The sequence below is a fragment of the Tasmannia lanceolata genome, unplaced genomic scaffold (assembly GCF_043159265.1).
Source record: "Tasmannia lanceolata isolate RefF3 unplaced genomic scaffold, GAP_Taslan_0.1 ptg000023l, whole genome shotgun sequence".
NCBI lineage: Eukaryota > Viridiplantae > Streptophyta > Magnoliopsida > Canellales > Winteraceae > Tasmannia > Tasmannia lanceolata.
The window spans coordinates 1,128,992-1,156,424 of NW_027518700.1; the positions used below are offsets into that span (position 1 = coordinate 1,128,992).

Consider the following 27,433-nt stretch of genomic DNA (forward strand, 5'->3'; position numbering starts at 1 on the left):
TCACTCTCTCTGATCCAACGGCCAGGGAACGATACGATCTCTCGATCGGCGCCGGCCTGAGTCGGTTTAGATTCTCGACCGGAAACCGGTCAGGTTTTGCGTTCCGGCCCAGGAGATGGGAAACTGACCAGTGCTGGTAGGGAATTTTCAGTTGTTTTTTTTATCGCTGACGTGGCAGAAGGGCATTTTGTGTAAATATATGGATTGTTAGATATATATAATCTCATTTTGTGTAAATAAATGGAGGATTAGATATTATTCTTTTGGCTACTGATATTGGCACTGTCAAGTTTTGATAATTGCACTAATGCACCTTGTTTTTTTCTTTTTCAATTAACTTTTTAAGATATTTTTTTTGCTTGTTTTTTTCTTTTTCAATTAAAATTTTAAGAGTATTTTTTTTGGGAATTATAATAAACCTTTCCCAGCTGGTTAAAGAATAAAAGACAAGCTAAGTCTGTGCAATTACTAAAACATGGTAATGCCATTATCACTTGGCTTAGTTGGCTACCTGGAAATTTGGATCTTCCAATTTGGAAAATGCCCTCTTTTCTCCTTTTCTTTAACTACTAATGCCCAATTTGCCCTTTCAGTTTCTTTTTAAAACGGACATGCCCTCACTTTTTGCTCTGCTTGTGAAGCAAATTTTGGTACCTGCTAATTGTTATGTAAAGTTAAACAATAATACATTTTGACGGATCAAGGGCTAGGATCATCTGATCAAAGTAGGGTCAATAGTTAATTTTATGGGCCCACACGGAGACATGTGTGTGCAATTGAGACCATTGATCTTGTAGCCGACCCACATGGAGACATAGCATGTGTAAAAGCTGGAAACAGCTAGTAGTAGATATTTTAAGTACTAGTAAAAATGCATGTGCGTTGTATGTGCAATCAATTTCGCGTAAGAATAACCACAAATTAAGTAATGGCTATGCATTTAGATAGGTATGAGTACAAATAAATTTTTTTTTATGATAAAGACCATTTGGCATGTGAATTGATACAAACATTTAGCATAAGTAAACCCTAAGACAATGTGATTAAGAAGACTTTACAAAGGAAATTTATATTAATTAACCTACAATACAGTTGAGAGCTTATTTCTTAGATGGATGCATATAAATAAAAGGAAAGAAATAAATCGAAGAGAAAATGTAAGTAATGGCGTACAAATAGCAGTAAAAGCTACAGAAGTCTTCAACTCTATGTATTTAGATAGGCATAAGCAGAAATGTTAAATTGTTATCATAAAGACCATTTGGCGTGCGAATTGCTACAAAAATTTGGCAAAATTGTTTTTGTCACAGAAAACACTTTTAGCATAAGTAAACAGTAAGACAATGTGATTAAAAAAACTGCACCAAGTTGTTCCATTAATTAACCTAGAATAAAGCTCACCAATCTTTATAATCATGAAAACAATGTCTATGTTCCCTAGGAATGTTCCAATACCCATCATGAATAAAATGAAGAATGTGTGCGCCCCTTGCAGAAGGAATACACAAATGACGAAAGATGGTGCAATAGAAGTATGAGAGACATCTGCTTTTTGGTAAGAAAAGTAAAATTTTCAAAACAAAAAAAGAAGAAGTATGAGAGACATAAATTTGCAAGTCAGTAAATAACTAAATGATGTGTTAATATGAAGATGACAAATTAAGGGGAAAGTAAATGTAAACTATAAAATATACCTTCTTAGTTTTGCCAGAAAGCAGAGTTTTACAATCATTGCATTGACCGATTTTTTATCCTCTTTGGCAGAGATTGGACTGTATCTATGTCAATGAATCTACGTCATTGAGATATGGTACCAATTGTTGACCACCTGAACTCAAGCCAGGTTGTTTTGGATTTTGAGAAGCAATAGTGAGTCACCAATAATCAGTTTGTAACTCACAATTGGTTCTCAAAATCCAAACCAAACAGGGACTAACAATTAATAAAGGGAAATGTTATCCGTACTACTATATCTTGATGATCACACTCCTCACTTTATTAAAGTACGGTATGGCCCGCACCATAGGATTATCCAAACCGTCTATTGTGGAATGTGGAGACTATTTCAATGTTGAAAAAGAAAAACACATATGCAGAACTTCTTCAGATGGAACCCAAATTCGGGTTTCGGGTCGGGTTGCCCGACAGCCAAACCTGGCCCAGTGAGTCACCAATAATCAGTTTGTAGCTCACAATTAGGGGTGTTCATTATTCGGTTAAAACCAAATTGATTCGGTCGGTTCGGTTCGGTTTTTTGCTAATTCGGTTCGGTTTTGGGTTTTTTTTTTGTTAATCCGGTTATTCGGTTATCTCAGGAAAAAAATCTGTTAACCGAAATTTAACAAAAAATAAACATTATTTTCTCAAAAAATGGTGTATAGGCACTCCGTAAGATGATCCAAACCGTCCATTTGAGTGATCACAACTTCAATAGGTTGTGCCTAAAAAACTGTTTCGATAGATTGATCATAGCCCTCCGATCAAACCGTCCAAATAGATTTTTTTGTCTTTTTCTATCACTATTCGGTTATTCGGTTGAATTTTTAATCGGTTCGGTTTCGGTTTCTGAAATTTGATAACCGAAATTATTTCGGTTATCAGATTTCGGTTATTTCGGTTCGGTTATAACTGAATAACCACCCCTACACACAATCGGTTCTCAAAATCCAAACCAAATAGGGACTAACAATTAACAAAGGGAAATGTTATCCGCACTACTATATCTTGATGATCACACTCCTCACTTTATTAAAGTACGGTATGGCCCGCACCGTAGGATTATCCAAACCGTCTATTGTGGACTATGGAGACTATTTCAATGTTGAAAAAGAAAAACACATATACAGAACTTCTTTAGATGGAACCCAAATTCAGGTTTTAGGATTTTTCCCAAACCCCCCCCCCCACCCCGATTTGCGAAAAAAGCTTAACCCGACCCAACCCAAATTCAAGTTGAACCCGACCCGTGTGGGAACATCCAAGTAACAACGATGGTTTCAAATTATATATAGTGCTAATGTCCTCACTACCATATTTTATAATGGCACTACTCACCATATTTTGATGATCGCACTCCTCACTTTATTAAAATGTACGGTATGGCCCGTACCATAGGATGATCCAAACCGTCCATTAGATGGGCCACTGCCTACATAGGTGGTGCCCCCAAAAAAATTTCATAGGTTGATCCAAACCCTCCAATCTATAGAGGGTTATAGGTTGATCCAAACCGTCCATGTGATGGAACATAACATCAATCGGTTGTGCCCATAAAATCATTTCCATAGGTTTATCCTAGCCCTCCAATCGATAGAGGTTTCCATAATTGTTGTTCCTCTTAAGGTGCTCGGAATCCGTCAATATTTTGCAAGTGTCCTGCATGCGTAATATCAAGTAGTTCTTTCGTCATTGTCACATGTCTTTACCTCTTCTTGGTACCTTTTTTCCATAATTGTCATAGACAGGTACCCGTGTAGGTACTTTTCGTATGTAGATTACGATTTTACCCTAAAGAAAGTAGGTAATATCATAACGTCTTATTCAAGAGAATAGGCATAATGCAACTGGGATATAGATGGAATTTTTGGTAAAGGGTGGAAGAAAATAACCCAAGATTTTGCCTTTATATATATAGAATGTAGAATACGATTTTACGCTAAAGAAAGTAGGTAATATCATAACATTTTATTCAAGAGAATAGGCATAATACAACTGGGATATAGATGGAATTTTTGTCAAAGGGTGGAAGAAAATAACCCAAGATTTTGCCTTTATATATAGTAGTTAGATTGGGTGCCGAGAAATCATAGAGGGTGTTTGGCGAATAACTAACCTGGAATCCCACTGTCTTCTTAATTACACCCTCTTCAGCTTCGTCATTTACACCATGTTCATTGTTAAGAGAGCACCGACTCTCTCTCTTTCTAGATTTCTAGAATCCTCTCTCTAGAATTCTCTTATTCATTTTAGACAATCATCTTTCTAGAGATTTCTCAACTCTTCATTTTTCTTTATTTTAAAACATTGTTCTAGATCTTTCTTTCTAGAAATATCTAATGCTAGAAGAGTGTAGCTACCATTATAGAATAATGAGGAAGCATCTCTAGCAAGTATAAAAAGGAGGCATCCCCTTCCATTTGGGCATGTAGAGTTCAAAGCTTCTCCTTAGTGTGCAAAGGAGTAATTGAGTGTGTGTGATGAGAGCAAAGTGATTGTGGGTGAGAAACTCTTGAGTGCATTTGAGTGTATGCAAGTTGTGTACTTTTGAGCTTTTACATTGAATAAAATTAGTTCTTCTACCACTCAAATTTCAACAGTTCATAAGCTAAATAGGAAACGATAAGAAGACTTTATGAAGCTGCAGCATTAGGGTTTAGGGTTTAGGGTTTATGGGGCTTCCACATCATGAGATTACCTTTCTACACCTGACGTGTTTGGGCCCATGCATGCCATGTGTCTGCTTTCTATTGGATGTCTTGACAATGAAGATTGATATATTCAAAGTTCTACAAAGTAAGAATTGGCTGTCTTGAAAATAGAGACCTAGAGATCTTTTTCTAGGTTTTCAGCAGCACGTGGTTTTACCAAGTCTGCCCACTCACAATTTTTGGTTGTTATTGAACAAGTGGCCTCCACACATTTAGACACATTTAGCTAGGTTCATAACATGACTTGAAATCAGAAAGCAAAACATCCCCCCCCCCCCCCCCCCCACCAATTAAATTGTGCATAATTCACAACATAATTTTTTTAAGGGATTTGCTAGCGTCCATCGCAGAAGGCATTTCGCGTATAGCCTGTTGCATATGAGAGCAGACACCTCATGAATGAAGATAAAATCTGCTGAAAAGTGAGCCTGTGTGGCTCCCCTCATATGCAAAAGGCCATCCGCGAAATGCCTTCTGAGATGGACGCTAGCAAATCCCTTTTTTGAGTTATTCCCCTAATATTCTTTGCTAATTTATGATAGTGTGGATACGATGGGAGTTCAGTGGAGAGACAAAGGGTGCCATTGATTCATACCTCAAGATGTAAAGGAAAATCTTATCTACATAGGTTTGTTTAGGGTCTGTTTAGATGTAGATAATAATTGCAATATGGTTGCAATTCCGATAGAGCTGAGTTTTGAGGCACACTCTATCTATGTCAGAGCCCATCAAATGAACGCTTTGGATAATCCACACAATGTGGGCCCACTGTGTTTTTTATAGTGTTTGGATTCGGCTATGGGCCCACATTGTTTGGATGATCCAAAGCATTCATTTGATGGGCCCTGACATAGATAGGGTGTGCCCAAAAAATCAGCTCCATCGGATCATCCTAATCCTTCAATCTGTGGACGAACCGTCAACTAAGGGGGCCTACCTTATACAAATTGAAACCACAGGGGGCCTACTTGTAACTTTTTAAACATTAGAGGTTAAGTTGAATGTGTCAGAAACCACAGGGGGTCTAAGTGTATTTTTCCAACATTAAATAACGTCTCCAACAGATGAAGCTTTTGGAGTAATTAGTTGTTTCACACCCTCATGCACCAAAACACAAACAACCGCTTTTCTTATGTACTACTTTCATATTCCAATAACAAAGGTTTGCTAGTAAAGATATATCTTAAAAGAGTCTTAGACCTCAAAAGACATACACACAGATGGTGTGTTTGTCACTAATTTAATTACTTAACATAATTACAAGCCGAGAGCGCCGAGGGGTGTCTTCCCTTGGCCGGCCTCAAAGTAGAAGATGAGCATGGCTACCATGGCAAGCCGGGCGTGCTTGATCTCCGCCAATTTCAGTCTCTCAAGCTTCTCCACATCAGGAATGTACTGCCCATTCTGTATCGAGCCCGCCAAACTTAGCGGGTCGAAGAATTTTCCGCCGGGATACCCTTGATCACCTGTTGCATTCGAGAAATTCTCAGCGGTCTGGGACCACGGCGTGGCCCACTCAACCGATTGGGACTCTGGGTTAAAGAAGTCCACCCACCTCTTGCTCTCCACCCACCCCATTAGGAGAAGTTGGGTCCCAAGTAGTGACCCAAAAGAGAAGGGGGCTATTGCACCAGGGTCCGCACCAGCCTCGAACCAAGGGATACCGCTGTATGCCTGGCCCACGAAGATACCAACCACAGCCGCCATGGCCCATCGCCCGTGGATCAGTTCTGCCTCTCTATACCATTTGAGGAATGCTGGGTCCTTGCCTAGGCCCAATGGGTCAAACCCATAATCTCCAGGGAGCCTGCAATAATTTATATAATTATTAGAAAAGAGAGGTCTCAAACTCTCAATTAACGGATTATTTGATGGATGTGCACATTATTTCTAACAGATATTAGACCCAATATAGGATAAATCCTAGGATATCATTTTATCAAATGTTTGGTTGCACATTTAAGATCAAAATGAGGATCCGTGTGTTGGGGTTCCACACGAAATCAAATATCCTATATCAGATTCGCACCCGCAAGCTTTTAAAGGAGGGTATGTGGCAGACTTTAATGCTTTTTCACATTAAGAGGTACGAATTTATCATTGCCCTATTAGAAAAGTGAAAGAGATGTGGATGGGCTTATAAGGACTTGGGAACCCTTCCCTTAACTACTAGCTTATAAGGGTGAGTTCTACCCACGTCCAAAGACCGTGCACCACATTTTCCCACATAACTCTGGAAAATAGGCATGACTAAGTGTTAAATATAAATGATTAAATAGCACCTTAAGCTTTTGGAGTAATTAGTTGTTTCTCCCTGCATCTGAGCTATTGCCTCATGGTAGGTCCCAGGTTCAAGATCTAACAGCTCCTTAATATTAAAAATACACGTGTATAGCCAACCCAAAAAAGATGGGCCATACATGAGAGGGGAGTGTTAAGTGTAAACACCAGCTCTAACAGCTTAAGCTTTTGGAGTAATTGGTTGTTTCTCACAAAGAACCGCGGTTAGACAAGAATGAGGTTCCCCTATCAGCAAATTAAACGGTTTCAATTTCTTCTTGAAATAGTGCCACTATTATCTCAATAATACGATATTAGGCTTACGTAGGGTTACTTAGGCCTAATTCTTGCTTGTAACATTCTCTAATTTCATTACAAACAAAATTTTAGTCATGCGTTAACGAGAGCTTACGAGCCATCTAGCCATTCCGGATCGATGAGGTTGCCACCTCCTTTAACAGCAGGAATCCAAGACTTCTTGGCAGTGGCAGCGGCGGCCACGATCACTCTGCGAGGACCAACAACAATGCCTCCTGCTCTCCGGCCGATGTTCGCCGGAGACAACAAGTTCTGGGTACTCTTTGCCCCTGATAAGAAGGGAGAGCCCAAGATAGCAGAGAAAGTTGTGGCCACAGCCATAAGCTCATACACAAACACTATTTCTCTACTGTGTAGGATGTTAATAGTATTGGTTGAGAAGGTTTGGACTCCACTTGTTAACAAGTCAGGTAAGGCATTTTATTGATTTGGATAGAGTGGAGAGAATATGGTAGTGAATGAAATCTGAGGAAATCTTAGATATGGATTTCGGACCAATTGGATAAATACATAAATCCATTACTCGTTGTATCCTCCATACACGTGGACTATTTCATAGCCTTTACTTTTGTTACAAACTCTTTTACTAGAATACCCTATCTTCATCCTCTCTAAGGCCTTGCTTGGATTGTAGGAATTTTTTGAAAAAGTTTGAAAAGGAAAAATATTCCTAGAAGTTTCTAGCTTCAATTTTTACTTAAGAGGAACCTTCCATTTATGATAATATCCCTCTACAGTGGGCCCATATTCTATAGAGATGATTTTTGGGCCACTCATCCATTTGTAAGGCCCCATCATGGATAGGCCGTGTCCCAAAGATTTTCCCTGCAGATAATCACAATCCTTCAAATTATTATGGTTTAGAATGGTCCGATGGGAATGGATTTTGATGCAATGCACGTCCATAGTAAGGCCTAAGAGATCTATGATTTGTATCATTGACCAAGTGGGCCCTATTACCCTACATATTTTTTATACTAAAATCAGTAAAATAAATAGGTTAGAAAATAAAAAAGGCAGAAGGGTAAAGTCTCCACAAATCAAAGGGTTATGAGTGGCATATGTGCGAGATGATTGGTTTGGATCACCACCGAACTATGGCTTTCAACCTAGAGTGTATTTCAAAGGCCTAAGAGAACTATGCCTTGCTAGAAAATCAGAAGATTGAGGCCATGTTTGGAAACACAATTTTTTTCAAGATAAATTAGTTTCTCGATTGGTGAGAGAGGGGTAGGGGAGGTGGGAGAAGGAGAGAGTTGAGAGGGCAAGCATGAGTAGAGGATGAGAAGTGGCCAAAAAAAAAAAGGAAGGAAAAAATCAATCATATTTTGTGTGGAGTTTATGTTCCCTTGTTTTTCATGCTTTTCTTAGGGGCCGTTTGGATGTACGGATTTAAGAATCTTGGATTTCCTCAAAATCGTGGTCGAGAGACGGTAGAAGAAAGATTCCGTCCATTTCACTTATCTTTAGAATCTTTGATTTTAAGTAAGAAATCCAGGTTTTAGAAATCTCTCCCCCATCCTTAGATTTCTAAAACCTGGAAACATGGGATGATCTCCTACTCGCTTGCTAACGGAAAGAAGGTCGAGAAATTAGAAACAACGGTTGGTCTCCTTCTTCTATTGTCTCCCATTTAGGGGTGGGTTGGGTTGGGAAAAATCAACCTGAATTGGAAATTGGGGTGGGGTGTTGGGCAACCCGACCCGACCCGATTTCCAATTCCAATATGTGCTTAAAACCCGATTTCAACATAACACATTTTCCCATTGAAGCTAGAAATGTGCTTAAATTTCAACATAAATTTATCCTACAGCTTAGTTACAAAGAGTTTTTATATGGTGGATGCCTGTGTAGGAATGTGAGTAAAAAAAATAGTGGGGCCCACAAAAACATGTGCATGAATTGGAAATCGGGTTGGGTCAGGTTGAGCCCAGCCGGGTTGGAAATCGGGTTGAGTCGGGTTGGCCTCAACCTGACCCAACCCGGCCTGAGTTGCACCCCTAGTCCCATTTACGATTTTGAGGAAATCCAAAACGGTGGCATTGCTTCTCGTCACTCAGTAGTAGCCAAACAAGCCCTAAAAAACGTGATTTTGGGTGGGATTAATCTCAGCCATTCACAAAAAAGTGAACGGCTGATTTTCAGGAGACGCACTTAGTCGACAGATGGGATAGGCACTCTAGTGGAGTTTTTTCTTTTCCAGTCAGACCGGTGTCACCATATCATTCTTCAATTAATATGATAACCCCAATTAGATCTTTTCGTAATCAAAATTTCAAAACCCTAAATAGAGAGAGAGAGAGACCCTTTTTTTAAGGCAAAGGGCGTGGATGAGATCAGTTCTGATTAAAAACAGGATTCTTCCGTTGCAATTTCCCTTTCGATTAACAACACTCATCTCGGCCGTTCAGAGACCCTTCAAAACCCACCATAAATCGCACCAAAACCACATCCAAAATCCTCTCAGATCTGAAATCTAAGGCTTCTTCATCGCCCCCAACAAAACCCACATCATAAAAGCATTTTTCTTCTTTTCATTCATTCTTCTTTTTCTTTTGGTATTGAAGATGTGTTGTCCAGGGAAAGTTTGCAGAATCTGCACCTGCTTGATTCTTGTGGTTATTTTGATTGGGCTTTTGTTCGGATTTGGGATTTTCAAGCACGGATTTCATAAGCTTAAGGAGACTCTTCATGATTGCAATGGAGGAAATGGGGTTTCCTGTTCTTCTTCGGGAAGACCCTTTATAGGTTATGGAGCACCTGTTCCTCTTTAGACCATTATTATTCTTTAGTTGCATTGAGGGTTTCTAGGGTTTCTCTTACATTTATTTGATTCTTTTTTCTTCTTTTTTTTACTCTATGTTTTTAGGGTTCTGATCTTTAATTCTTCTGATGTGTTTTGTGAATAATAATATGACCGCGTGTTTGATTCGTGGTGATATCACTATTTATTTATTTTTCTTATTGCTTTAGTGCTTTGTTTGTTTGATAATATGGATGATTTTTTTTTTGGTGGTCTGGTACCTCGGATCTTTCACAATTTGGGAGATTTCTTGATTTATTTTACTTTTTTTATAAAATTTGAGGGTTTTTTTTTTAATTGTTAGCCGGTAACACAGATAATCAAAGAAAAAAGATAGAAAAAGAGAGGGGAATGCTTCATTCTAGGCAAGAATTCGGTAATAGATATTAAATATCCGTCGAATCCGAATTCGGATAGTGTATATTGTAATCGAATTCGGATATAGCCATATCCGCTCCGAATTCGATCCGTTTACACCCCTAACCATGACTCTCCTAAACAAGATTTCTTTCTTGGTTGTAAACTTCCCTTATTTCCATTGCAATACAACACATGATTAATAACCAACACCTACAACCCTAAAACACATAACCCATCACAATGAGGATTGGCTAATGTTACATGCCTCTATGGGTTCCACTCGGGCTGAAATAAATTAGTTTAGATTTATTAGTTGGTAGGATTTGCTTTGTAGTTGTTTGGGATGTGTAGGACTCTTAGTTTGGTTGCAAAAAGCAAGGAAGACGGGTGAGCATTTTTAGGAATATGAAATACCAAATGTTGTTTAGTTGTCAATTTTTAGCTCAAATTCCATTGGACTACTAGACATCGAAGAGACATTATTATTAGCTTTTTGCTTAGGTGGTGCCTATGTGGTGGGATTGTCCCCTCTCCTAATTTTCCAAGGCAAAACCTTGTTTTTGGTGGATTTTAGAGGGGAGAAGAGTAGAATATGTCTTGTCATGTGTAATCATTACTTTTTTCTCTCTTTCTCTCTATTCTACTATTTATTTTGTTAATTACACCCCTCCATTCTCCACATGCTTTGACATCCAACCAAACACACTACCAAAATTCCCCTAATCTTCTCTAGACAAGTCTACACATATCCCACCCTTGTCACCTCCTTGTTGACTACTACTTCCACTAAAAGACCACCAGCTAATATGAGGATTATCTAGATTATGGATTTTCTAGAAATAACTTGAGTAATGTAGAAATTTATCGCCAAATCAACCCTTCCCCCAAAGTGGGTCGAGAGGATGATCTTCTCTTTAAGAAGATCAAATCAGTTGCGAACCGATTCGGGTTCGTTGTTGGAAAATTTGTTGAGGGTACTGTTGATGATAAAAAACAGAAACTTGTTGCTTCAAGGCGTGATATCACTTTCCTTAAGACAAGATTCGCCCCCACTAGTAGTGTGCAAAGGGGATCCGCGAATTGCCTCCAAGATACAATGAAGCCTAGTAGGGAAGCCCTACTAATGTTTGATGACGCGTAGCACTAGCGGAATCAAACCCGAAATGCCCTTCCGAAATTTCAAGCCTTAGAGAAATCTCTAGATTCTGTTTCTGCAGAAAAACAGTATCTAGAACAGTAAACAAAAGAAAAACAGTATGTAGAAATACTTGGGGATTTTAGTAGGAGTGTAGAAGAGAGTGTAAAGTCAGTCAGAATTGCCAATTCGATTTCTATTTGAAATGACTGAAGTTTGCACATTTTTTATAGACCATCTGGTGTCTTTTCAGTGTGAAAAACACCTCTACAGGGCACCTTTCCAGAATGTTTGAAATCTGACCGTTAGATCGCACCCATTGATATTGAACGGTCCTGATCGATCCTAGATGTGACTGTTGGCTTGAGTAAAATCCTCTGTCCAACCCAGTCATCGTTAGATCAATCATCTATGGTGTGGATCGCACCCCCTTGGCACATGACCGTTGGGGAAAGGGACACAACCCATTTGATCACACCCTTTGACCGTTGGAGTCATGGGCCCGTTGGGCCGACCGTTAGGCCCGAACCGAAACGGGCCCACCGTTAGGCCCGAACCGAAGCCCAACCCAACTGAATCATTCGGCTTGATGGGCCTGCGAACCATTTGACCCACCCATCCGACCGGTCCATCTTCATCTTGATCCAACGGTGCAGATCAAATCTGGAAAAATTAAAGGCTCCAATCGCTCCTCGCGACGTTGCGTACGTGCGAAGTGCAAAGTGCGCCTAAAAAAGCGCCAATAAAGCGCCATATAGCCCATTGCCCACGCCGCGCGCGCGCGTGCGCGTGCGCGTGTGCGAACGGTGCGTTGCACCGTCCCGCGGGTCCAACCATGGGTTCAACCCAATGTGCAATCAACAAGAGTTAGAAAAGGTAGTGCTTTATAAGCCCTTCTCTTTCTTTTCTCTCATCCGATGTGGAACTATCTTTTTCAACTACACTTCTACATCCTTTTGTAAAAGCAAATATTTCCAAGAAAACTTTTTCTTTTTCCCAAACGCTTTTGATAAAACATTTTCCAAAACACTAAAACATGTAATATACATGATTTTGAAAATGCAAAATCATTAACAGTTACCACTGCCCAACTTGGATATTGTTATGCTACCCTGTTTTTATTGTCTATCGGGGATGGACAGTGAGAGGAAAGACCATGATACAATTCTATATTTCTCCTCGTGGATAAATTCACCCCTTCATTACCTCATATAGTCCATTTCACCAACTTTTGGTCATTTCCCAAAAGAGAAGAGAGAGGAGAGGAGGTAGGGAGGAGGAGAAGAAAGTGTGTTAAAGTATAAAATATCAAATAACGCCTCCTCCAACAGCTTCAGCTTTTGGGGTAGTTTCACGGAAAGGAGAAAGGGATATTGAAATAGATAATTTTTCATGGAAATGCTTACCAACAACAAAACAGTAGAATTTAAGATTTTAGGAAGTTAAAAGGATGCTAACCGAATTGTACCAAACAGTAGTGAAAATCCAAGAAAAAATCTTTAAGTTAAATTTTCAGGAGAAAATATGTTCCAGTAAAAAAATTGGGGTGTAAATGGATCCAGATGGTCTGATACATCTAAAGGATTCAAACGTTTGATAGACGGTGAGCATAACAATTGAGATCTGAACCATTTCTATTGGATTCAAAAGCAACAAGCATGCCACTTAGAGAAACAAGAAAGGAGTGTAAATGTAAAATAAAACAGGAGTACAAACTTTATTACCAAAAGATTATCTCGAAATGAGACTCTAAACCTTCTTTTATTGAGAATTAAAAGATATGAAATCACCCTTTGTCCTTCGATTAAACAAGATGCCCTTTCACAACAGAAGTGTCTTTTGAATAAAAATACCATTTCACAAGAAGTATGTCTTTGAATAAATCAAAAGGTAAAAATATTTTGAAAATAACCAACACGGGTTGTAGGAAACAGAGCTAACTTGGTTTTCAACTCCAATGCACAATGTCTTCAAAATCAATCAGCACACAGAAAAAAAAAAAAAACAGAACTATTATGAGCGCTTTACAACAGTCCTAAACCACACTAAGAAGCAGCAACTACATGCCTGTCCTAGTAGGGGTAGTGGGTAAGTCGTAAACTGGTAGAGTAGTAGCCTCTTTATAGTACTGAACCCATGGTTTGGTTGGTTGCCATGGGTGGATCAGTAGTCTCCTAGTCGTTTCGTTGAAGAAGAGAGAAAGAAAGAGATATAAATCTCACAACTCTATGACCAAAACACTAGAGTTAATGGGTGCCACCTTAGCAGAGAAAGGACTGACAAGTAGAACAGTGATCAAGTAGTCTTCTAGCATGACACCCACTTTACCAGCAAACTAGTAGTAGTCTTCCAAAATATACAACCAAACAGGCCTAAGGTTTTTGGAAATGGAGTCCCTTCTCTCCTTAATAGGCAAAACAGAAAGATAACCATCCCTAGTGAGAGCCAATGGTCGTGGGGTTTAATCCCCCTTTTACATGGAACTCCAAAGAAGATTTAAAAAAACTCCAAAAATCTCTCCCCCATATCTTTATCAGCTCGGATACTAATAACATCCTAGCCATAGAGGCAAACCGGCGATGGGAACTATGCCCAAACTACATCAAATTCTAAGCGGAAACATAGGATTTAATCTATCTTTTAGATACTAGAAAAAACCTCTTACCATTTATTTTCCTTGGTTTCCAGAAAAACCAGTAAATAATTGAGGAGTTTCCCCAGGTGGGAAAAGTTCCCTATTAATGATCTTGGAATTCTTTTGAGAAGTACATACAATGATAACATTTTTCAAAAAAATAAGAGAAAAAAGAACAAAAAATGCTGACAATTTCCACATGGCTATGTTTTTTGGTATTGAAATAATTATTGCTAAACATCTACCATCAATAAATCAAAACATCAAGGGAATTCCTTATTCATCAAATTACCAACAATTTTCACAATAAGAAAGAAAAAATCCTATATACTTCCCAACTGAATCTAAAGTAAACCAGTTCACGCAAATAATGATGCCACAATAGGACTCCTCACGTAGTGCACACCATCAGACCAGATCAGCCTCCCAAAAAAAGATTTCTCAGCAAAATTATAACCTTTATGAGGAGTCAGTTTAATCTTAAACTTCTTCTCTTCGCCGATCTCCTTGAACGTCAGTCTCTGCGGTTTGACCGATACCTTCACATGTTCTGGAGCATGGACACGGACCTTATAAGTGCCAGGCGTCCCCACATTCTTAAGCCTTCGATGTATAGCGACCACAATTGCAGGATAATTGAGGTCTGTGATATTTGCAACCCAATATGGACATGCGAAAGGGTGACCATAAATCAGCATAATTAGAGTGTCATCATAGCCCAAATTACACAAGTAATACAAGTAATCCTCCACATTTCTGTCATAGACCAAACCAGGGTCCATGGCGCGGTTGGGTCGGAGATGGCCTGAGCCGTAACTGTATGGGGTGGCCTTCGTGAAAGACGAATTGTTCATCGGCTCTCTCATGTTATCTCGAGATCTTGCTGTGGATCAAAACATTAGTAAGGAGTTAGCTTGATATTACTAAATCTAATTAAAATTGGTTGAAAAAAAAAGAGGGGGTCGGGTTCAGTTTGATTCCAAATCGTGTTTTTTAGCAAAAGCCCAATCCGACCCTATTCAAATTCCACTCCTAAACTCAACTACTCGGACAATGTAAAAGGAAGTTACTTTGGGCTGAGTCCACAAGTGACTGAGATCAATTTTTAAATAATGATTACATCTATATGTCGGTGTGCGCGCGCGCTAATTTTCAAATTATACATTTTGTTCAAAGAAGTTATGATTGGTTCCTTAAAATAAAACTCTGGGTGCAACTCAGGTTGATTTTTGGGAATTAAGGTTGAGACTTTACAAAAGTTCAATTCTTGGATTGAGTCCAATTCTTCTTCTTCTTTTTCACAAAAGTTCAACCTGACCGGACCCAAATTGCACCCTTAAACTCAAGTACTCGGCCAAGGTAAAAAGGAGTTGATTTGGTCTGAGTCAACAAGTTACTGGGATTTTTAAACAGTCACACACACTAACTTTCAAATTATTCATTGTGGCAAATCTAATAACAATCAAGATGGGTTGAGGATTCTCACAAGAAGTCATGATCGCCGATTGAATTGCTGCGGGACTCCAATCAGGGTGGAGTGTTTTGAGAAGGCCAACAACGCCGGCAACATGAGGGCAAGACATCGATGTACCGGATATTATATTGAAGAGAACGTGCCGGTGATCCAAATCAAGACCGGTAGGGCTTACTGCTTGTGAATAGGCAGCAAGAACACTCACTCCAGGTGCAGTAATATCCGGCTGCAACATATAATAGCAAATAAAATTACATACTCCAAAGTGAATAAATAGAGTAGAGAAAAAAAGACTGAGAAAACGAAACGAAAAACATAACTGGGTTTGATGTTAAACCTTGAGGATATGACGTTCTATACTATTGGGCCCCTGTGATGAAAAAGCAGCCATGAAAGGTGCCGGTTTCAATCCCAAATCAGTCTTTGGAGGTGTGACATAGGCAACAGGTGATCTATAAAAAAAAAATTGAACGAATATTAACACAGTAAATAACATTTCACCTGATGTATGTTTGACATCTCAGACTCATTGCTAATATACTAATTAAACAACATAAAGTATACATTGCTATTATATTTTTCTCGCCGGCCTCACTGTTCTGCCACATCCTAGCAGGGATTCCATTATAGTCACCAGGTAATTGAGTCCACATGTTCACAAAACTTGGGAAAATATTTGTAAATAGTTTAAGGAAAAAAATCAGAAGTTAGATGTTTTCTTTTTTCTATATAAACATATGTACCCAATTTTCTAAATAAGACATGACAAAGAGCATGGAGTGATGATGACGTTCCGAATTTGATAAATTATTCATCAAATTCTCATAATGCGCGAAATACGGAAAATCCAATTTAATTAAAAAAAATGAGTGATTCAAGAGTTTTTATAGTTTGGAATGAGGCATAAAAAATCAGGAAGTTTTCGAGAATTTTGGATTAGTCAACAAAATTTTGTAATTATACTGATACGAAGTAAAAGTTAATTATCTTAATGAAAATGTTTTAATGATAATGCGAACGAGAACTTACTTGGTTGAGTTGATGTAGGCACAAACGGCTGATCCATCAACCGCATTGATATGAGTAGCCGGAAGGACATGCGGATCTGCAATGATCTCATTTCCGCTCGCATTATCATTTGCGAGAATCATCGCAAGAGCGCCGGCCTCACGGACTGCCTCCCCCTTCTCAACTCTCGCATTTTCTCCACAAAAACATACCACTATCTTTCCTTTCACCTTCTTGGGGTCGAGCGATCCCAATTCGCAAATCTTTCTGTCAAATTAAACAAAATCACAGACATTACTATGTATAATTACGATGAAAATACCCATTTCAAACTTGATACAAGAACACTGGTGCAAGTGTATAAAAAAAATTGAATTACAGAGATGGGAAAGTAAAGATGATTTTGTCCAACATGATGAAATTAGAGAATTTTGGACAGTGACAAAAATTATATAGATTTTAACTAGAAAATAACATATACTATACAGAGGTTGAAAATCCGAGATAAAGAACAGTAAAACTTTTATTATATAATTTTATTAATGAGTTGGAGTTCCTTCTTATGTGTTGTTAGTCATTAGATTTCCAACTTGATAAAGTTAGATACTTTAAAATGCAATTGTAAAAAAATTATTTATTTAATTAGAAAGTAACATAAATTATAGAACTGGGTAGCATCTCCAGCTAAAATTTTGAAAATATAATAAAAAAAGTTTTAAATTAGTGAAAATAAGCTAATTAACTTAGAATATGGGTTGATTTTGATAATAAAATGAGATTAAGTTCGCACTTACGCATTGTAAATCGGTGAACTGGCAGTCTTAGCATCTTGAGACCTGATCAGAGGGTAGAGCTTTTCAGGCAGGAGATTAGGTGAAAGGCTTTGTCCCTGTAAAAGAAAGTTCAGCAGTAATGAGTGGTGACAATATCAAAATAAAGGGTTTTTAGATGTTTGATTTCATCCACGCTTGAAGGCACATGATTTTACATATTCCACCTGTTCTTTTCCCGTTCTTTTTCATTTGCATCTGTTTGGATGCACCTTTATAGAAGGAAAGGAACATAGATTCCCACTTCTTTACTGTCCTTTTCCTCTTGATTTGCAAGGAAAGTCAAACAGTAATAAAAGGGGGTTGCGTTTGGAAAATTTCCAGCAGACAAAGTCTGTCGAGTGAATAGTAAATGGCAACCAAGAAAAGAAAACATGTCCTTTTACTTTAATTTTCCTAATTTTTTGTGCAACCAAACGGACTTAGGTTTCCTTGGCTTTACCTTGTGTAGGAGTAGAAGGAAAGGATAATAGTTTCTCACTTCTTTCCTTTCCATTTTCTCTTGATTTGATAGGCGGACAGTTAAAAACAGCTTGCATTTGGAAAATTTTCAGCCAACAAGGACTATCACATGACTAGTAAATGGCAACCAAACAACACTAGATAAAGGAAATATGTGGTGCAACCAAACGAACCCTTAATAATGTTAAAGTATAAAAGATAAATACTGCCTTTCTTCAACAGCTTAAGCTTTTGGAGAAGTTGGTAAGTTAACATGGTATCAGAGCCAAAGGTCTTGAGTTCAAACCTCTACATACACATGGTGGGACCACATGTGCCACGTGTTTGCCAAGCGGGCCACACGTCCGGGGGAGTGTTAAAGTATAAAAGATAAATACTGCATTTCTCCAACACCTTAAGCTTTTGGAGAGGTTGGTAAGTTAACAAATAATATTGCTTGTCATTAAAAAAAAATAACAAAACAAAGGGAGTATGTCAAAGATTAGTTTTCAAATAAAGCCTCACTTGGTAAACCTTGTTATTCCCAAGCTTAACATAGGAAAGGAATTGCCTATCCATGGTGCTCGCCGCCACCGTCATAAGCCATGGTGCAATGTTTGAGACCGATCTAGGTGCAGGGCCCGAATTTCCAGCCGAGGCGACGACGGAAATCCCGTTCATGATAGCATGGAATGATCCAATGGCTATGGAATCATCCAAATAGTCTGAGGGTAACCCACCAAGAGAAAGTGACAAGACATCTACACCGTCGTGAATAGCTTCATCAAATGCCGCTACTATATCGGAATCAAAGCATTCGCCGCCATCCACTGCCTTCCAGCAGACCTTGTAGGACGCAACCCGAGCATTCGGGGATCCACCCTTGGCAGTTCCATTGGCATGGCCAAGAATATTAGCACCATGAACAAAGCAGCCACCAGCCGTTGAGAGGGTGTGGGTCCCGTGGCCGTCAGTGTCAAGGGGGGTGTTAAAGGAAGCATTTTGTGGGCCCACCCAGGCCTTATAGCCGTGATTGAAATACTTCATTCCGATCAGCTTCCTACAATGTAATTGCAGCATTGGAAAGAAAATATGAGATGGGATCTTAATAAATGTGAAGCTTTATCACTACCGATACATAGAGAAGAGAGAGACGGAAGACGAGGACAAGAACTCCAGCACCTCAGCAGACATGTAATAATTACCTCCGGAAAGTTTAATGCTATATCGGTTTTACATTCAGGCTCGTTTCTTTCGACGTAAACTTGGACGTAAATTTGTTTTATGTTCATTTTTACGACATAAAAATATTTACATCCATTTTTACGTCGAAAGAAACGGAGCCTCAATTGAAAAAAACAAAAAAAATAATTTAGAGGTTGTGTTAGAAGAGACCTGTTACAAGGAATTGATTTGGCTTGATCCTGCGTGCAATTTCCTTTCCACTTTGATGGAATGGGTCCCATTCCTTCATCATTAAAGCTCTCGTGTTCAGGCCACACGCCTGTTCCCAACCCACAAAAGGTCATCTCCTTTTAATTAGCATACTTATTTTGCCATTCAAATAGGTGAATATACAACGCGAGTCAATCAAATGAAGAGCAAAATAGGATATAATAAATACCAAATAGCTAAACTTTTCTGCTAAATTTGGTAAAGTTAGTTAGGGTGCAACTCGGGTCGGGTTGGGTCCCGACCCAACCTGATTTCCAATTCATGCACATTTTTTTGTGGGCCCCATTGTTTTTTTTTTTCTCACATTCCTACACAGGCATTCACCATATAAAAACTCTTTATAACTGAACTGAAGGATAAATTTATGTTGAAATTTAAGCACATTTCTAGCTTCAATGGGAAATGTGTTCAGTTGAAATCGGATTTTAAGCACATTTAAGCACATATCGGAATTAGAAATCGGGTTTTGGGTCGGGTCGGGTTGCCCGACCCAACCCGAATTGCAACCCGACCCAACCCGATTTCCAATTCGGGTTGATTTTTCCCAACCCAACCCAACCTAAATTTGGGTTCAAGCCGTCGAGTTGCACCCCTAAAGTTAGTAACCTTTTTGTTCTTTTTTGAAGTTTGACATGAAATATTCATATGGGTCAATTAAAATCAATTGCCCAAATGAAAAAAAAGAGGTAGGAGGATCTAAATTTTATCACTTGAGGATTAACTGAAATAAAATAACCTGAATTATTTTTATCAAACAGGGTAGCAATAGAAATTTAAACACAATGTTACTTTTATTGGTGAATCAAATGAAATACCAAAATACATAAAAATGTTAAACAATAAAATCCATTGCTCTCGGGGCCAATTTAAATTGATATATTAATCAATAATAAACTCAACTAATTTCATTTTCCTGTAATTGAGATTGTAAAATGCATGAAATCAGGGGAGAAATTGTTAGAGTAATTAGGTCAAGCAAGAGGTTGCTTGAAGCATTACACCCAAGGTATCTAATTTGGAATACCAAGTTTGTTGCCTCCAGCCCCTATATATATTAGATACACTAGGGTTTTAATAGGTTAGTGGGCTCTAGCCCAAATAGGCCCACTACACATGTCCATTATCTTATTGGGCTTATATTAGAACATACATGGGTTATATTATATACCCAACAATCTCCTCCTATGTTCTACGTATAGCACAATCCAATAGATAGATAGTGCAATGTTCACAACAAAATATTGAATCATCCACATCACCATATAGTCTATATCATAAAAGATCTGTAATCCAACTGAAAACATGAATCCTTTTATGACAAACCAAGAGTTTTAGATATACAACAAACTAAACTCAACCAAAAGGTAGTTTCATATATAAGTGAACCCCACTGATCTTAGAGGAATTCATTCATGGGGTATGATTCTCATCGAGATCCAAAATAAAGTTCCACAAAAAAGTGAACTCTATACATACTGAAATAAAAGCATAGTCTTTATGACTTTAGAAGATTTAAGTAAGTCATCTTCATCAAAGTCCAAATCAAGACAAGCTCCTCATTTTTCGCCAATCCCTGTGAATTACCAAATATGGATTTTATAAAAATGAATCTAATCATTTGTGTAAAACACTAAAGTATCTAGTTCTACCTGAAGAAGAACTTAGTACAATTCCATAATTCACGAAAGTATCTAGTTCTACCTGAAGAAGAACTTAGTACAATTCCAAAATGACTGAAAAAGTATCAGTATCACTCTCACCATAAGCATCATTGTCAAGTTTCAATAAAGAACAAGACCTAAACAGCTTCTTTTGTAAATAACCATTCCTAATTGTCAAGTTTCAATAAAGAACAAAACCAAATAGTTTCTTTTGCAAAGAACCATTTCATGTTTCTTTTTTGAAATGTTACAGTTATCTTATCCATATTTGAGTTAAGCTGTATCATCAAGTTTGGAATGTACAACATTTCCCAAAAAAGGACATGTCATCAAAGGTGGAATGACATACAACAACTATAAACATCATCGAAACATATCAAGTGCCTATCTTAGCCAAAACAGAGGGAGATTTGAAAATTTTAAAATAACATGGATGTAGGTTAAGACATGTCTACACGGTCTTTAACCCCATCTCCCCCACAATTTTGAATATTCGATCTTTGGTCAGTCCCTGTTGTGAGAGCTTCGGCCTATTATCCTTCGATTTCGTATCAATCAAAGTGATAATCCTGTGTTCTTGAGATAATTCAGCATATTGCCTGTTGCAGCCTAAGATGTCTCCTCTTACCATTAAAGAGTGGGTTCTTCACAACCATTGTTGTAGCTTGATTATCACACAACACACATAAGGAACTAATCCTTAACCCACTAAAGAACTAATCTTTAATCGGGTCAGTGGAATGCCGTAACCATAAACAGATTTTTTATCCCTTAGCTTTCATCTATAGCTGAAATTAGGGCATAAAGTTCCAATTCGACTTCCACACAACAACAATAAATTTGCTGTCATCTAATTATGAGCCCCATGATACATCAGAATAAACTTCCACAATAAGTGGATGGCCATCATAGTTCAGAGCATACTCTTGAGTACACGAAAGGTATCTCATCAGTCTCATAAAGGCATTTCTATGCTCATGGCCAGGAGTGCTAGTCAAATGACTCAGCATGCCAACTATAAAGGCTATGTCTGGTCTAGTGCAACACATGACAAACATGATACTACCAATCAGTTTAGAATAATCTAACTGATCCACACACTGTCTCTGCCTTAGAGATCAGCTTCTTGGTATAATCAAAATGGTGTCTCAATCGGTTTGCACTCACTGCATCCCCATAAGGAAAGTATTTTTTCCATATAATGGGCTAGGCCAAGGGCGATTTCTTGCCTTTCAAAAACTTACTTTCGTACCAAGAATGGTGTTAACAACACCGAGGTCTTTTCATGTTGAATTCTTTACCCAATGTTAGTTTCACATTACTCACCACAGAGAGATTGGAAACAAGAATCAACATCTACATACAAGCAAATAATCATGACCTTATTTGACACAAAATGATAGTAAAAGCATTTATCAGAGTAATTGATCAGAAAACCCAAAGCTCTTTACTACTTTGTCAAATTTTTGATGTCACAATTTAGGTGTTTGATTAAGACCATAACAAAATTTTGTATAAGCACATACAAATATCTACTTACAACCCATAGTCTTAGCCCTTTTTGGCAAATCGACTAGCTGTCAAGTTAGATTTTCTAACAAAGAGCTCATTTCATCATGAATGGCTTCTGCCCATAACAAAGAGTCCCCAGATCTCATCACTTCCTGATAGGATGATGGATCATTCTCCAAAGGGTAGGTCACAAAGTCCTCACCAAAATTCTTGGGTACTCTACCACATATAAATGAAGTGCATATACCAAAATAATAGTAACTACTTTAACATCTTATAAAGTTAGTTGATTACCTGAAGAAAGGGCCAAGTTCACAGTACCAGTGTGAGTGACCTCCATGTCTGCCCCACTAGCCACTGTACCAGTCTCCTTTACTTCGATAACACCAGTGAAAATTTTCTTTGAGTTGTAAGCATGACAAATGGCTTCTGTATCCGACCACCAATTTGAAGAAGTACTGGCCTTTTTTTTTCAATATGGCAGTGAAACTTTTAGGCTCAGCCTTATCTACCAACATAGTAGCTTCCTTATATGGTGTGTCCAAACGATTAACGTTTGACCATCTCAAAGGGAATTGCAGTCTTGTTCATTTTAGTCTAATTTACCAAAATAAAATATGGAAAGAGTGCACCTGATTTGCGAAGCGCGATAACCAAATAAGAATAACTAAGTCGCGAACTAAATCCAAACTCGAATCCAAGATATCCAAGATGAAACCCAACAGCAAGAGATTACCACCAAGGGAAAAATCCAAACCCAACCTATTGGGGTTAACAGGGGGTGAACTAAGAACAAAGAGCCAGCCAAGGCGAAACCCGAGGCGAGGGTTGTTCAGACTATCCAACTGTCGGCAAAACTAGTTGGCAAGAACTGGTCTAAAACCAAGTGCAAATCCCAAAACAGATGGGTCTTCTGTATAACTCGCGATTTACAAAGTTGTTTTCTTGCAAATCTTGTCCAGATTTCTCGCCAGAATTAGCCCTGCGGCAAAAACACCAACTGCCGTGAGTAAACCCCCAATATGAGCAACAATCCGAGCCATGAGAAAACCCCCAAATTCCGAGTGATCTATGGCCTTGAGTTAAACCCCCAAAGAGAAAAAAAAAATGAAAGTTCTTCTCCCTTCAAAACGAGAATACCCACTGGTTGTGCAGAGAGAGATTCGACTCCAATAACTTGAGTTTTTTCACAAGAATTAGAACGAATCCCACTTAATTCGGCTTTAGTGGTTGTTAGCCAGAGTTGCTTAAACAAGAAATTGCAGGTTGCCCAAATTAGAGCCTCTTCACGTTTTAGGAAAGAAGAGATCTGATTGGAACTTCCAATTAGATCTAAACAAGAACAGAGTCTTCTTCTATCGGAACACAAGTTCCAACCATGAGAAAGAGGGCTGATATGAGGGTGAATCCAAATCGTCCCCTTCTCAGTGGAAGCCAACGTGATTTTATAACCAAACAAATCTTGCACGCAAATTGAGAAACAAGGCATGGGCATATACATGCAACAGAAACCACGTTTCGCCTTTGCTAACTGACGTGAAGAGAAAACCCACGCCCACCTGATTCGTCTTAGAGGGATGACGTGTCATTATCCTCGTTCGTGAAAATCAATTCACTTGCAGAGAAAGAGGCAGAGAGAAACGACGACGATTTGCCCCCAATATTTCTCACGCCCAATTGAAAGAGTCCAACAACGGCTGTAAGTTGGATGAAAAAATCCGAACGAGAGAAACTCACGAGCCAGAAAAGATCAGACGATGAATAAAACCCACGAGCAATAAAACCCACACGAGAGAAAGAGGCAAACGACATTAGGGTTTATTCTAATGCTTCAAGATTGTTAGAGTAATTAGGTCAAGCAAGAGGTTGCTTGAAGCATTACACCCAAGGTATCTAATTTGGAATACCAAGTTTGTTGCCTCCAGCCCCTATATATATTAGATACACTAGGGTTTTAATAGGTTAGTGGGCTCTAGCCCAAATAGGCCCACTACACCTGTCCATTATCTTATTGGGCTTATATTAGAACATACATGGGTTTTATTATATACCCAACAGAAATAAAATCAAAATCATGTATTTGGACGAATAATTGTATCTGTTGGGATAATTAGATACAGGAAAATTGATTAACCATTGGCAATGCTTATTGGGAGAAAAAAAAAACTAGTAATGAAATTAGACTAAAATTTATGTACAAAACAAGAAAAGAAAAACTAGAAACACAAGAAGAAATTAATACCAGTGTCAAGATTTGCAATAATTGTATCTTCCCCGAATCGAGCTTTCGTCCAGAGAGATTCAGATGGGACTACACCATCTTTCTCCAGTGCCATAAACTCCCATGATCGAGTTGTGTGCAATTTCTTTCCCTTGTTTTCAAAAATAGATATAACATTCGGATGCTCTACAAAGAGAAAATGAAAAGAAATAAATGAAGAGGAAAAAGAACAAAAAATACAGAATATTGCAAAAATTATAACAGGGAAACAGAGAAAAGAAAATATAGATACTACTTCTTTACCTGAGAGCTCCTTTGCTTCTTCCTCTTCGAGGTTTGCGGAAAAACCATTGATGTGTTTGGTGTATGAATAAAAGATAGCATCTTTTGCCTTTTCCTTACTGAATGAAGAAGAAAACGAAATAAGTAACTTTCTTTGTAATAGAATCTAGTACAAGGGATTAGTGAGAAGATAGTTCAGAAAAATTACAAACCTGCCCAAGAACGATCCCAGAAACTCATGATGTGAGTCAGTTACTCTCTCATAATCAACAGAAGAAGCATCTAAACCATGGAAATGACCCCCCAAGTAGACCACATATGACTGACAAAGACAAGCACATAATAAATGAAGTAGAAGAAAAACAATCAGTACAAGAAATGGCTAAAAGTTCATTTGGAGAGTATATTTTCCCAACAAACCTATAAAAACAGATCTTTCATACTATAAAAAAGAAACCCACTTGCCTTTTTGAGAGCAAAGGTGGGTCTCTGCAACAAAAAGAAAAGCAAGATTAATAGAATGACAAAAGAAGGACTAGTGATCCTCATTTCTTCTCTCTTTTTCAAAATTTAGTCTCCTCTCCTCTGTTTCACACAAGAAGCCAAAAGGCTCACTGCTTTCACGTTAAATGATATGAATCTGCTACTTGCGTACTTGGATCTTTTTCTTTTTACAGCTAAATGATATGAATCTGTAACAAAAAATCTGGAGAAAAATAGGGAAAGATAAGGTTGCAAACTACTTAGTAAGATGTTTAGCATTCTATTCTTTTATTTGTTTTTATCAAAATCCATCTCCAGTCGGTCTATCTATCTAGCTAGAAACGTGTTTGCTTCATTTGTCATTTGTTTACTTTCTATAGAAATTTTTTTGGAAAAAATTTTCCATGAAAAACTTTTAATGGAATTTTGTTTGATGCATAGCTTGGGTGGTGCCTATTATTTTACAATACATGTTTTGAACTTTTGATTAAGTGAGGTCCATCATTCTTGGGTGGGGCCCAACATTTTTCACCTTATGTTTTGATATGATAGGGCCCACCATCTCCTTCCAAATCCATGCATATGTTAGGGCCCACAATTTTACACCCACGAGTGAGCCTACAATGTCCACCCAGATTCATGCATATAGTGGGGACACTATTTTACACCATTTTTGATAGGGTGGGTCTCACCAACTTCACTCAAACTCATGCATCAGGTGGGGCCCACCATTTTACCTCATGTTTTGATGGTGTGGGTCCCACGATCTCCACACAAGCCCATTCACAAGGCGGAGACCACCATTTCACACTTATGTTTTGATGGGGGCAAGGCCCATTATTTTACACCCATGGGCTATGAATTCTAGTAGTTCATAATGGAGTTGGTAGGATTCTAGTCATGATTAATTCCGAGTCCGATAATCAATTTTGGATAAACAATCAGTTCTCACCATCCAAAACAAACAGGGCCTAAGGAAGCTTGACATGTCATTACCATCTTCGGCTATTAGACCAGAGAAAGCTGAAGCAGCGTTAAGAAACTGCTTAAAGAATCAAAACAGTAACAGAGGAAGCTCTGTTATTGACAAACAACTCAGAAACCCAGTCTTTCTCTCTCTCCAAACATGAGAAATGCTCCATTGGAATACTCCAGCAGAGATGTAATTGTGTACAAAATAATGGTCAAAGGGCCAAGGAACTCTAGTTTCCCTAACAATGGAGTTAACAACAAAATCAGAAACGCACTCTACTCAAATAGATTTCCAACCAAAATGATGTTGGAAAAGATGAATACTACCAAAACCCAGCGCGGTTGGGTCATTTGGGTGCTAGATCACTTAACCAAGTTAGATGAAGCAACTAGACTAGATTGAAACCAATCCTATTTACCATAATCATTTTATAATACAAGAAAACTTCCATGAAAGGTAGTAACATATGTGTCATTCACAGCGTGCCAATTAAGTGGTATAGCTAATAAATGTTTAATCAATACAGTAAAGTCATTAATCACCCTGGGCAAATTAGCTTTCGCGAATGTCAAGTACCTGGATTTACAATGCATATCCGCGAAATTATCCTCTGTTTCTCAAGAAACATCAGAACTTCCCTTTTTTTCTCAAACCCATGATGGTTGTATGTTTTAGTATTTTTATTAAAACTATACTTTTTAAAGACCTATTTTTTTCCCCTAAACTTTCTTTTTCTTGTGCTTTCTTTCTGTAATAAAGATGTGGTTCATTGTGTTAGTGTTAACTTACCAACTTCTCCAAAAGTTTAAGCTCAAGTTGATGGAGAAAGGCATTAGTTATCTTTTATACTTTAACACTCCCCCGCACGTGTGGCCCACTTGGCAAACACGTGGCACATGTGGTCCCACTCTGGGCCAACCATAGCATGTGGTTTTTTTGCTATCTGGGAGGTTTGAACTCGAGACCTTTGGCTCTGATACCATGTTAACTTACCAACTTCTCCAAAAGCTTAAGCTTATGTTGATGGAGAAAGGCATTATTTATCTTTTATACTTTAGCAGTCAGCAGTGTTTTTTCTGGTTTTAATTTCATACCGAATTCAATCTGATCAGATGTATGATTGGAAATTACAGCA

General features: G+C 38.2%; 3 protein-coding genes across 3 annotated transcripts; 1 reads left to right on the plus strand and 2 right to left on the minus strand.

Annotated features, from left to right (window-relative positions):
• Positions 1-5,529: 5,529 nt before the first annotated feature.
• On the minus strand, positions 5,530-7,488 carry LOC143856329 (chlorophyll a-b binding protein CP24, chloroplastic-like). Its single transcript, XM_077366522.1, has 2 exons — positions 7,120-7,488; positions 5,530-6,234 (listed from the first exon to the last, which is right to left on the minus strand). The coding sequence occupies exons 1-2, from the start codon at positions 7,344-7,346 to the stop codon at positions 5,685-5,687; spliced, it is 777 nt and encodes a 258-aa protein (XP_077222637.1). The 5' UTR covers positions 7,347-7,488; the 3' UTR covers positions 5,530-5,684.
• A 1,793-nt stretch (positions 7,489-9,281) lies between these two features.
• LOC143856478 (uncharacterized) lies at positions 9,282-9,997 on the plus strand. Its single transcript, XM_077366711.1, has one exon. The coding sequence runs from the start codon at positions 9,593-9,595 to the stop codon at positions 9,797-9,799; it is 207 nt and encodes a 68-aa protein (XP_077222826.1). The 5' UTR covers positions 9,282-9,592; the 3' UTR covers positions 9,800-9,997.
• Positions 9,998-14,211: 4,214 nt separating this feature from the next.
• Positions 14,212-25,576, minus strand: LOC143856361 (subtilisin-like protease SBT5.3). Its single transcript, XM_077366554.1, has 11 exons — positions 25,308-25,576; positions 25,055-25,164; positions 24,864-24,961; positions 24,582-24,746; positions 19,107-19,215; positions 18,237-18,771; positions 17,235-17,329; positions 16,462-16,707; positions 15,770-15,884; positions 15,445-15,658; positions 14,212-14,841 (listed from the first exon to the last, which is right to left on the minus strand). The coding sequence occupies exons 1-11, from the start codon at positions 25,389-25,391 to the stop codon at positions 14,318-14,320; spliced, it is 2,295 nt and encodes a 764-aa protein (XP_077222669.1). The 5' UTR covers positions 25,392-25,576; the 3' UTR covers positions 14,212-14,317.
• Positions 25,577-27,433: the final 1,857 nt, after the last annotated feature.